Source organism: Camelus ferus, chromosome 9, assembly GCF_009834535.1.
Source record: "Camelus ferus isolate YT-003-E chromosome 9, BCGSAC_Cfer_1.0, whole genome shotgun sequence".
NCBI lineage: Eukaryota > Metazoa > Chordata > Mammalia > Artiodactyla > Camelidae > Camelus > Camelus ferus.
The window spans coordinates 20466378-20479653 of NC_045704.1; the positions used below are offsets into that span (position 1 = coordinate 20466378).

Genomic DNA, 13276 nt, shown 5'->3' on the forward strand with positions numbered 1-13276 from the left:
ATTGCCTATGTCTAGTGTCCTTCATTGTCTATGTAGTGTCCTTACCAAATATGTTTAACCTGGATTTTACCTTGAGGAAGTAACCAGACAAATCCAGAATGTAAGACATTCTTTGGAACAACTGAGCTAGATTCCTTTTTTAAAAAATCAATGTTTAAAGAAAAGAAAAAGGTGGAGGGACTGTTCTAGATTAAAAGAAACTAGAGACATAACATCAAGTGTAATGCATGAACTTTGTGTCCTGATTACAGAAAACCCTATAGAAGACATTTGGGGGACATTTGGGAGAAACTGTGTGAATTGTGGAATTATTAATTTCCTTGACTCTGATCATGGTGTTGTGGTTAGAGGTACCTGGGATGTGCTACTGTGTTTACTGATGTGAGTGTGAGACAGTGTTTTGTGGTATGTGGTGATATATGTGTGATACACTGTGCTTAGTGGTGTGTGGTAAGAAAATGTCCTTGTTTTTAGGAGATACATGTTGACATATTTAGTACTCAAGTATAATGATACTTGAATTTATTTTCAAATGGGAGAGAAAGTTTACCAAACATGGCAAGTTGTTAACATTGATGAATCCAAGGGATAGGCATGTAAAAGAGTTCTTTGTACTCTTGTTTCAGTACTTTTGGAGATTTGAAAACTTTCCAAATAAAAAATTGAAGAAAATGTGCCTATTAGATGATTCCACTCAATGATGTGGGAGAAATAAATTTGGGAGGGCACTGAGATGCTTAAGGATTGTCTGCAAAGACCCCACTGGAACAAGAGAATTAGGCAACTAGGGAATTTGTTTCTGTAAGAGAAGAAATTTTTGGAGAAGGAATGCAGAATATCCTGGTTGGGGCCGGGGGTGGGGTGGTGTGTGTGTGTGTGTGTGTGTGTTTGAAGTACCTCAGGAAGTAAGGCAGAAGGAGTAACTCATGGAGGACTTGGCTTTCTGATGAATGACAGGTCATTCCATCCTCCTTCTGCTCTGAAGGAAGATTTACTTATCCAGAGACTGGGGTCAGAAGTCTGAAGTGGATCTTACGGGCTAAAGTCAAGGTGTTGGCAGAGCAACATTCCTTCTGAAGGCTCTAGGGGAGAATATTTTCCCCTGCCTTTTCTAGCTTCTAGAATCTGCCGTATTCCTTGTTTCATGGCCCCTTACACCCTCTTTGGAGCATACCATTCTAACCTCTCCTTCTGTCTTCACATCTCTCTGACTCTGACCCTCCTGCCTTCCTCTTATAAGGACCCTTGTGATTACTTTGGGCCTACTCAGATAAACCAGGATAATCTTATCTCCAAAGATCCCTAATTTAAGCATATCTGCAAAGTCTCTTTTGCCATGTAATACAACAGAGTCATTCATAGGTTCTGGAGCTTAGGACTTAGATGTCTCGGGAGAGAAGGGACATTATTCAGTGTACCACATTATCTTTTTGGCATTATTTGATATATTTTTCTTTTCCTTTAATTTGTTCATGTAATACATTTTGTCATTTTATTGCTTTTCCAATATTAGGCAATCTTTTGACATAATTTACTATACAAATTTTATACTACATTATTGAAATCAGCCTTTTATTTGGAATATCTGCATCTATAATCACAAATGCTGAAGTAATTTTAAAAGGTGGCTGTTAAGACTGAGGTGGCTCTAATGCCTTGGTGGCCTCTATACGCAAACCAAAACCTACCCCAGAGTCAGTGCACTCAGATCCAAGAAAATAAACCTTAGGGTTTATTTTCCAACCAATCACAAACAGCCAACTCAGCTTTCCCAAATAAGGCAACTGATGAAGCTATAGCCAATCAAATAAATAATTTCCCTGCTTTGCTTTGGAGCCTTCAGTATAAAAAACCTCCTGCTGGGTGAGTGCTCCTAACCACTTTCAGCTGAATGCTGCCTGATTCAAATCGATGTATGTTCAAGTAAGCTCTGGAAAACTTTTGTCTCAGTTTATCTTTTAATACAAATGAAACTGATTAATACTTTTCTTTTGGCCTATCATTATCAGGTTTTATACTAATTAAAGTTAACTAGAGAGCATTCCTTTTCCTAGAATCTGAATAAATTGGACGGTCATTAGTAGTTCAAAAATTAGCTAAAATTCAACTATAATCACCTGGTCCTTTTTAATGATACATATTTAAAGATATATTTAAATTTTATCATGGTTATTGTTCTGTTCAGGTTTTCTACTTCTTAGTAGAAATTAGTAATTTAAATTTTACTAGAAAATCTACAATTACCTCTACTATTGTTATAAAGTTGCATATAGCCTCAAAATTGTATTAAACATTATGTCTATGGCTTAACCTTTCACATTTCTAATAGTTTTATTTTAATTTTTTGTTTGTTTTTGTTACTTTTTATCAATATTGTGTTTCATTTATCTTTTAGAACCAAAGTGAATTTCAAAAATTGGGTCCACTCCTTTGTTTTCTAGTTCATCAATTTCAGAATCTATACTGATGGAAGACATTTTTACTTATTTAAGGTATGTGTCATTGTGGCTTATGCATAATTTGGCTTGAACTTGATATATTACTAGAACAGCCTTACGTCCTGTGTATCTTACATTGTACATCTGCTGTAACTATTAAAGGAAAAAAAATGGCACTAGCCAGAAGAACATCCACTTTGAAGATAGGGATAAATGCCTCTCTTCCTATAAGCTTACACCAGTACTCCTCTGAAGATAAGTTCCTTTCTCAGAGGCCAAGGCCATACTGACTCACCATATACGTGCTAATCTGTCTCTTTTGAAACCTTGAAGGAATGCACCCATGTCATGTTTGATATATGTTCCTTGTTGCAAAACTGCTGAAAACCATGCTTCTCAGAGCTACTGAGAGATTGTATCAGCCTCCCTATCCTGCCACCAGTCTTCAGAATATCTGGAATAAAACTCTCTTCCACTCCTTATTATAGATTGTTTATTGATTATTTTTGTCCGCAGTATTCATTTTATATTTAACAAAATTTAATAAATAATGTTTTATAAGAAGGACATGATAATGGCTAAAATATAAGGGAACACTTCTTAAAAGTAAAAAAAGCTCACAATTACACGTCCTAGAAATTAACTACTGTTAACAAATGTTGGTGTGACTTTCCAGCGATCTTATTACCCAAGTGTCTTTTTAATTGTATTTATGTACTTATAAAATGTTTTAAAATAGTATTACATGGTATATAGAGTTTAGTATCGGTATTCCATTCTGGACTCAGGGTTGTCCTTGAACCTCACCAAGGGCCCTTCTCAGACTCCGTCATCCTCAGCTCTAGACTGCGCGCCTTCAGTCTCTCCTGCGCCAAGTCCCCAACCCGCTAGGCTAGGACTGCATTTCCCAGATGCCTCTGGGTGGGCCCGGCCCCGACCAGGCATCCCTCTGATCCCGCCCGAATCGTCTTGAAAAGCCGGAGCTGGGGCTGCAGCCTTCCGGCGTTCCGACTGCACTTCCCGGCGGCGGGCGGGGCTTGGGAATGAATGAATGCTCAGCTGAAACTTGAGCACCCCCGCCCCCCGGCCGTGGGCTACATTTCCCAGGAGCCTCCACGGTCCACAAGGCTTTCTTAGCCCTCCACGGCCACCTACCACTACCTCGACCTGTCGGTTCGCCCAGGTCCTCCGAGGATGCTCCGGCGCGGCTGGGCGGCCAGGACTGGGCTTCACTGAAGGCTTGGAACACGACGCGACTCTGTTGTGCCGGCCCAGGCCCTCCCTGGATTTTTCCTCCTCTGGACTATACTTCCCGGAGGCCTCCGCGGTGCCTGCCGCTTCCGGCCGAAGTTAGCTGGCCAGCGGTGAGTTGGCGGGAGTCCGGCCGCAAGGGATCGGGGCATTCCGGACGACCTCGCTGACTGGTTTGGGGCGGATTCGATCAGACTGGAGTGAGAGGACCCCGCAGAAGTGGACGGTGAGGAGTCCTGGGGCAGGGCTGTGGTCGGTCAGGAGTTTTAAATGTGGGTGGCTGTCGGGCACGTGTCCAGCTGCGTGCCCGCGCTTGAGAAATAAAGGACGTTGGGGAGAGCGGTGGTATCTCAGCCGCTAGGCCACACTCGGGGGTGGGAGGTGTCGGCCGTCCGCCAGCACGGGTGGGTGTGGGAGAGGGCTGGAGAGATCCAGAGGTCAAGGGTATCGCAGCTGTGTGGCCTCCTGCCTGGGGAAAGTTGGGGCGATACACTCTGGGCTTGGATTGTGCGCCCGACGTCCGGTGCTCGGCGACCAGTGCCTCGCGGGGCCGTGGTGGGCCCCATCTAATCGGGACTCTGTAGCCCTGTGTGTGCGCCCAATGCGGTCACGTCGCGAACTGTACCTTTGGGGCTAGAGCTGAATGGCTCCCTCTTTGTACATACTGGGTGGGTGCCGTGGATGGATGGGTTCTGGGAGTCTACTCCGGACTCGATTTAAGCTCCCATTGCTCTCTCGAGCCCAGAACGAACACAGCTGCAGCCGTTCGCTCTTCAGCGCAGTTAATGGCGTTCTCCTGGGGCTGTTTATGGTGGTGTCTGGGGGTGGGGAAATGGGGAGTTTCTAGAGCTTTGGGCAGGGAGCCCCTTCTACTTCCACTTCTCTGTTCTTCCACCCTGTGGCCATCAGGGATCCAGGCCCACAGAGGTGTCCCCAGCCTAGAGGACAGGAACATGGGACTCTGACAGGTGGATTCAATTAAGATGTGCCTTGGAGCCGCAGATCTGGGCTCAGTGCAAGATACTGGGCCCGGAAGAATCCAAAGTCAGTCTCTTACGGAGGAAAGAGGCCACAGTCTGGGAATCTTTGCCAGGACTCCCATCTGGGCCCCTAAGGTTGCCTGCTCTTCTTTTTGATGCTGGGAGAGGGTAGTGGGATTGCAGGCTTCTTTGGCTTTGGACTCCCTCTCAGTGCCTGGGGTAGGGGAGAGAGTTGTTCTGAATTGGCCTCCTCTGGGCTCCAGGAGGGAACTGTTGTCTCAATTTCTTAACCCTTTTCCACCTTTTTCCTTTTCTAAGAATCCAGAAGAGGAGAAGAGAGGAACCGCTGCGCATCGAAAACCATGGCTGAGGTAAGTTGTGTTTGCCATTTTCTTCTTGGAAAGGGCCTCTTGTTTTTCCAGGACGTTGTCCTATTTCAGAATTTTATCCAAAAGGTACACAGTAGTGATTTGGAGAAAGGGGAAGAGAGGAGAAAACCACATTTATGGAGCAGTTTCCCTAAACCAGCCAGGAACCTAAACCTGGGCTATCTGCTTTGCATACATTGTCCTTTCTGATCTGGAATTTCCATTTCTCAGGATTTTGTTCAGTGCTAGCATAGTCTTGACAGAATGTGTCTCCGTGATTGGCAGGAAAGTTGAAGAACAGAATGTGATTGCTTAAGTCTCACTAAGGTCTTTGTTGTCCCCTTCAGGGTCACCTGCAGTAGCCTATTTGCTTCCAAATTTCTAACAGCCTGGAATGGCTGCCTGTCCCCTTCAGATCTAGAAATTCCCCTCCTCAAATAGAAATAACCTAATTGCTCTCTTTCTAATGATTACTATAGAATTCTTGCAAAAATTTCAAAATTTGAGAAAGTTATTAAAGTGTATCACCTATGGTCCCACCATCTAGAGGCAATCACTATTAATACTTTAAAGTTATTTTGGGAGGGAGGGTGTAGCTCAAGTGGTTGAGTGCATGCTTAGCATGCACACAAAGTCCTGGGTTCAATCCCCAGTCCCTCCCCCCAAAATAAATAAATCTAGTTACCTCCCCCTCAAAAAAAAAAAGATAAACAAAATAAAGTTATTTTGTCTGCACATATGTGTGGGTATGTAATTCTGTCTTCAGAAAGGGATCATACTGCTAATAGAAGCAACTAACGTATTGAATGTTTACTTTGAGCCATTGTAGTTTGAAGTTCCTGACTTGTTATCTTATTGGATCCACAGAACAACCCTATGAGTCAGATACCACTATATTTCATTAATTCTGTGATGCTTTTTTTTAATCCCCACATTTTAACTTCTCTGAAATCAGAATGGGTTTTACAATTCCTGGCAAGCTGTAGTTTCATTGATGGCGTTTTTTTTAGTTCCCGGTGTATAAAGTAACAGTGGCTTTACAGTCAGTGGCATCTCAGATTTGATGAAATATGGTAGTATTCTAAGTTGACAGACGAGGAAATAGATTAAGCCACTTGCTCCAAAATTACATAGCTAATAAATGATACAACTGGAAATTCTAAATCGCCTAGTGATTTCCTTTGCTTGCTTGTCATAATGTTAATCTTTTTTGGTTTATTTTAAATAACAGTTTATACATTAAGCATATTTTCTCTTTGTCATTTGTAAGTTAAACAATAGAAAAAAAAGAAATATTTTTTCACAGTTAATCTATTTTTAGATTCTGAATTTTCAAAAACTGTTCTTTTCCTTTTATGTCATGCCCAAAGGTCTTCCCTACTAGAAAAAAGTCATTCATAGTTTCCTAAAGTACTTTTATCTTTTTTATAAACAACTTAATATTTAAGGTATCCAGTATAAGATATAACCAGAAAAAGTTGGCTGTGAAAGTTCTAATTTGGGATGTTACTTAGATTATTTTTCTGTGACTTTGGAGTAATGGATTTTAAAGAGTGCCACAGTACTTGTAGTATGTGAAATTCAGGGTTTTCTCTTGGATGTGTCTGAGTGTGGCTCTTCATTAATTTGGTCCAGTCGCTTTTCAAGGATTCTTTTCACTCTGAAGACTGAAGAAATACTCTATTTTGGATTAATCTGTTTCTTCCTTTCTCTCTGACTTTTCTCCTAAATTCTGTGAGAACTTACTGAGTTTGTCTTCCTGTTTCCATTCTGGCCAGAACCTTCCTAAGATTCTCAGAAGAGGACTGCATCCTCCCGGTCAGTTCTCAGCACCTGTTGAGAGGAAGGAGCGCTGGCTTGCCTTGCTCTTCAGCCCTTGACTGTCCATTTCTCCCTGTAGTTCCTTCTCTCCTCAGGGTGGTCATTGTCCTTCCTCTGTGTTAATGAGAGGCTTTGCACTACATAAAAGAGTATAGTCTTACCCTATTTCTGCCATTTTATTAGCTCTCTGACCATGGCCTTTCTCATAACTTCTCCTGTATAACGTAGTCTACAGGGTTTGGGGAATTTGATGGTAATGGAAATTCACCTGAATGTGCACGTACACTGGCAACCTGGAGGTCCCCCAACTCCTACCTCCTGGTGTCCTCAACATCCAGTGAGGTGCCAAATCCCATTGCTTCTGTCCCTTTCCTGTTCCTTGAGCTCATGCCCTGGGACCTCACTTCACTGTCTGTGTATCAAATTGGACCTTTGTGGGAGTGGATAGTGTGTTGACTTAATTGGACTTCCTGGCTCTAGTTTATTCTTCCAAAACAAAATAGTCCAAACATTTCCTTCATTCAATGAATCTCTCTTACTTTCAGGATAAAGCTCCAATTCTCACATTCATTGTTTATTAAAAATCACATTTTATATTTATCAGAGCACCAACCCTAGTATTGGAGTAAAGTGGTGAGTAAGGATGATGTGTTTAGTCCTGACACAGGTGACTGTCAACCGAGACCGTTCTGTGTTTAGTCCTGGCCCCTGTGGATTTCTCCAACATCAGCTTCTGTCTCTTCCTTTCCCAGAATCCCTCACCAGTTACCCCAGTGAACTGTCTGCTGCTTAGATACACAGGATGCAATTAGTCTCCCTCTCTACCTCCAACTTACCCCAGTCACTCTACTTGGATCGCTTCTCCATCTGTGTGTTGTTATTGTTGTTTTAATTTATTTTTTATTGAAGTGTAGTTGATTTATAATGTTAGTTTTAGGTGTACAGCAAAGCGATTCAGGTGTATATATATATATATATATATATATATATATATATATATATGTATGTATGTATGTATACACACACATAAATATATTTTTGCAGGTTCTTTTCCATTACTGCTCATTATAAGGAATTGAATATAGTTCCCTGTGCTATACAGCAGGTCCTTGTTTATTTATTTTATATATAGAAATGTGTATCTGTTAATCCTAAACTTCTAATCTACCCCTCCCCTGCCTTTTCCCCCCAGGGACCACAGTTTGTTTTCTGTATCTGTTGAATCTATTTCTGATTTGTAAAAAATTTTTTATATATATATATATAATACATATATTTTTTAGATTCCACATATAAGCAACATCATATGATATTTATCTTTCTCTGTCTTACTTCACTTAGTATAATAATCTGTAAGTCCATCCATATTGCTGCAAATGGCATTTCATTCTTTTTTATGGCTGAGTATTATTTGGTATATATATACCACATCTTCTTTATCCATTCATCTGTTGAGGGACATTTAGGTTGTTTTCATGTCCTAGCTATTGTACATAGTGTTGCTGTGGGGTGCATGTGTCTTTTTGAATTATAGTTTTGTCTGAATATGTGCCCAGGAGAGGGACTGCTGGATCGTATGGTAAATCTATTGTTAGTTTTTTAAGGAACCTCCTACTGTCCTCCATAGTGGTTGTACTAATTTACATTCCCACCAACAGTGTAGGAGGGTTCCCTTTTCTCTGCACCCTCTCCAGCATTTATTATTTATAGACCTTTTAAAGATGGCCATTCTGACTGGTGAGAGTGAGGTGATACCTCATTGTAGTTTTGATTTGTATTTCTCTATTAATTAGTGATATCAAGCATCTTTTCAAGTGCCTGTTGGCCATTTGGATGTCTTCTTTGGTAAAATGTCTATTTAGGTCTTCTGCCCATTTTTTGATGGGGTTGTTTGTTTTTTTGATATTAAGGTGTATTAAGTGTTTGTATATTTTGGAAATTAGTCCCTTGTCAGTTGTGTCATTTGCAAATATTTTCTCCCATTTTGTAGGTTGTCTCTTCGTAATGTTGATGGTATCCTTAGCTGTGCAAAAGCTTTTAAGTTTAATTAGGTCCCATTTGTTTGTTTTTATTTCCATTACCCTAGGAGCTGGTTTGAAAAAAATATTGCTGCAATTTATGTCAAAGAGTGTTCTGCCTACGTTTTCCTCTAGAGTTTTATAGTATCTGGTCTTACATTTAGGTCTTTAATCTATTTAGAGTTTATTTTTGTATATGGTGTTAGAGAATGTTGTAATTTCATTCTTTTACATGTCGCTGTCCAGTTTTCCCAGCACCACTTATTGAAGAGACTATCTTTTTTCCATTGTATATTCTTGCCGTCTTTGTTGTAGATTAATTGACCATAAGTGTAAATTTAGTCATTATTTCTTGTATCCAGACATGAAATTGATTTTTAGATAATGATTTTGTGTTCATCCAATTTGCTGAACTCTGATTTATTCTAATATCTTGTAGACTGTTTTGGATTTGGGGTCATCTAACTTAGATAATCATATCATTGATGAATGAAAACACCTTTTGTCTATAAATAATTGTATTATCTATAAGTATTGATGTTTTCTTTCTTTTTTCAACCTTTATTTAGTGTTAATTCTTGTGTTATTGCACTGGCTCCACCTCCCAGAACAGTATTAGCTAGTGAATGTGGGCACCTTTATCTTAGTCCCAGCTTTAGAGGAGATTCTTTTGATACTTCACTTTTATTTATTTTTTAAATTTATTTATTTTAATTTTGTTTTTTGGCAGGGGAGGGAGGTAATTAGGTTTATTTATTTATTAGAAGAAGTACTGGGGATTGAACCCAAGACTTGTGCTGCCACTTGAGCTATACCCTCCCCCTGATATTTTACTTTTATTTATGACTTTTTCTCTTGGTGTTTTGTTGTTTTCTTTAAAGATGTTCTTTATCAGGTGGGAGACATTGCTTTTTATTCCTAATTTGCTGAGTTTTTGATCACAAATGAATATTTAATTTTTTTAAATGCCTTTCTACATCTCTTGAGGTGATCATACAGGTTTTCTCTTTTAATTTGTTAATTGCTTAATAACTTAAATTGATTTCTAAAATCATTTATACCTGGTTTTATCAGGAAAAACCTAACTTGGCTATGACGTGTTACACTTTTTTTTACATAATGCTGAATTCAGCTAATAATTTACTTAGAATTTTTACATCTGTAGCATGTGTAAGTTTGGCCTATAATTTCCATTTTGCATGAAATCTTTATGCAACTTATAAAACTGTCAAGGTTACTCTAGCCTAGGAGTCAGCAAACTGGCCCTGACCTGCAAGCCAAGAATGTTTTCTACATTTTAAATGATTGGGGAAAAACATCAAAAGAGAGATAATATTTTATGACATATGAAAATTATATTAATTACAGTTCAGTGTCCGTAAATAAGGCTTTATTGGAACATAGTCACACTTATTTGTTCATGTAACATGTTTGGCTGCTTCCAAGCTGCAGTGACAGAGTCAAGTAGTTGAAAGAGATGGTATCACCCACAGCGTCTAAAATGTTTTCTATTTGGCCCTTTACAGAAGAAGTTTGCTGACTTCTGTTCTAGCCTCATAAAATATGTTATAGTGTACCCTTCTCTTCATTTGTCTTACTCCCTTGGTAGGATGGGGTGGTATCGAGTACAGTGTTAATCATTATCTTCACTTCATGGCATATTGTTAATGGTTTGAGCAAGGTTGTTCTCTTGTTTGATGATTTATTTATATCTCTTCCATTCCATCCTGTACCACCTCAGCCGTAGGCAATCCTGTTAATGAACATCTTTTTATTAGCGTGTATTCATGAAAAATGTTTGTGTTTTGTGTTAAGGTCCAATGTAGTCAGTTTTTCTGAATCTTCCAGATATGATTGCGCTGAATATTATTTGAATTGGGTGCATTTTTCTGTATGTGGCCATTAAATCAAGCTTATTAATTTTGTTATTTAAATATTCTCTATTTTTACTGACTTTTTGTCTGTTATATCTGTTGGTTATTTTGAGAGGTATGTTAAATCTCCCACTATGGTGAGGGCTTATCTGTCATAATCCTCTTCCTTTTTCTTCTATGTGTGTGTATGTGTATGATGTATATTTATTATTTGTTAGGTGTGTACACAAGTTATCTGCTAGCCTTTTGTTTCCAGTCTTTCTGGAGGCTTAAGTTTTGGATGTGTTTCTTATAAACAGCATATAACTGGGCTTTGGTTTTTGATCAGCTTTGTCTTTTAATGAGAGCATTTAGTCTATACAGTGCTTGTAATTACTGATATAATTGAAAGTATCATTGTTGATTTAGTTTGTGTTATTTATTCTACCTCTTCTGTATTTTATTCTCTCACCCCCTTTTCCTTTCTGTGAATTTGAAAGTTATAAACTATTTTTGTTTATTGTTTACCTTAGACATTTTAACATATTTTCCTACCATTGTCTAAAACTAAAGAACATCTTTATGCTCTTGCTGCATAGTGTAAGGAACTAGAGATTCCAGCTGATCAAAAGGCTTATATTGTTGTCAAGTATTTTTCTTTCGTTGATTTCTTTTTCTAAACCCATAAAATCTTTATTGTTTTTTAAATTTTATTTCTTTGGGGCAGGGGGCAGGTAACTAGGTTTACTTACGTGTTTTATTTTTAGAGGAGGTCCTATGGATTGAACTAGGACCTTGTGTATGCCAAGCATGCGCTCTACCACTTGAGCTATATCCTCCCCCCACATTTTTATTATTTTATATATCGAATATTAGCTTAGGTTATCTGCGTATTTGCCATCTTAAAGAATGGCGCCATTCACCATTCTTATGTCTCAGACTCTATCTGGCATCACTTTCCTTTAGGTGGAAGTAAATATTTTAATACATTTCTGTTCCTTGGTTTTTTGAAAATGTCTTTGTCCTCACTTGTGAGAGATAATTTTTATTTTGTTATCTGTGGTGCACATTATTGCTGTTGAAAAGAGATTTGTCAGTCAGACTGTTGTTCTTTTGTAGACAATCTGTCTTTATCAAATTGCTTTTAATATATTCTCTTTTAATGCTCTGTAGTTTTGATATAACTGTCTGGGATTTCTTTTTATTTATTCTGTTTGAGACTCATTTAACTTCTGAATAATGCCTTCTTTTGCCAGTTATGAAAATTTCTTAGCTGTTATGTCTTTAATTACTACCTTTTTCTCAGTTCTCTTTTTTCTCCCAGAAGTCTAGTTAGATATCTGTTAAATCCTCCTACCTTATCTTCTTAACCTCTCTTTTACTTTCCCACATTGTCTTCGACAGCATTCTGCACAATTTCTTTTTAAATCCTTCAGTCCGGAAATTTTTCTCTTCAGAGATATTTATTCCAGCTCTTGTGTGATTTAATTTTAAGTAGTTTTTTATTCTAAGTTTTAATTCTTTTTCTTTCAAATCTACCTGTTATTTTTATAGAGTTTTGTTTCTTACTACCTTACCTTTTTAAAAAAAAATATATGTAATATACCTTTCTTACATTCTGTCATTATCTATATAATATATGAATTTTTGTTGGTGTGATCTTTTCAACTCCCACATTTTATTATGGAAATTTTCAAATATAATGGAAAGTTGAAACAATTCATTTTCCTGACTCTCTGATCATGGAATTATGCCTCTTTGCATGTTTCATTTTTATTTAACTTTTATTTAGGTGAAATTCACATAACATACAATTAACCATTTTAAAGTGTACAGTTCGGTGGCATTTAGTGCATTCACAATGTTGTGCTGTTTTATTATTTTTGACTCTTTGGTCATTTTCCTTGGAATCCTACCCATGGATTCTTGGGGTCTGATGGAAGGTTGTTCCTCTAGGACACATCTGGGTTTGCTTCTGCCCGGAGCACTGACAAACCAGAACCACCTGAAAGTAGTTTCATAGATGGTGGGATTTTTAGATTCACTTTAGTAATATGCATGTGAGCCCCGACCAGTGTGAGGACTGATTTGTGGTTACAGTTCCTCAGGGGAGAATGTTTTCCTTCCACCAACAGCCAGAGTTCAAGTCAGGCAATTTTCCTTGCAGCCTGAGAATAGGATTGCTGCTTCTACTTTCCCTTACCCTGAGGGCCTGGTCCCGAGCGCCCAGGTCTTTGTAGTGCAGACCAGTTGGACTTCACCTGGGCCAGCTGTGGCTTGGTCTTGTCTCTCCTGACCCTTTAAGGTCACGCATATCAAAGCTTACGAGACATCTGGGCTCAGCAGAGGTTCTCTTGGTAAAATCAGCGTCAGTGGCTCAGCACACCCTGTTGGTTCCCATTCTGACTCAGTTTTAGCCTCTCTCCTTCCTTATCAGCTCATCATTACATTCCCTTAAAATCTTTTTACTATTCCGTACATTATTTTTCAGCTGCTGATTTGGTTGTGGTAACCAGCCCCCCACAGAGCTTGATGCCCTGTGACTGT

The 13276-nt window shown here is 38.9% G+C and overlaps 2 protein-coding genes across 2 annotated transcripts in view; both read left to right on the plus strand.

Annotated features, from left to right (window-relative positions):
* The window catches only part of LOC116666048 (translation initiation factor IF-2-like), a 407644-nt gene that overhangs the window by 76521 nt on the left and 317847 nt on the right, over window positions 1-13276 (plus strand). The gene's annotated exons all lie outside the window — the stretch shown is intronic.
* The window catches only part of LOC102510024 (zinc finger protein 728), a 62235-nt gene that overhangs the window by 35542 nt on the left and 13417 nt on the right, over window positions 1-13276 (plus strand). Inside the window, exons 6-7 of the mRNA XM_032487412.1 lie at window positions 3622-3787; window positions 4988-5040. Of these exons, the coding sequence (XP_032343303.1) occupies window positions 3622-3787; window positions 4988-5040 (219 nt within the window). The remainder of the gene's footprint in view (window positions 1-3621; window positions 3788-4987; window positions 5041-13276) is intronic.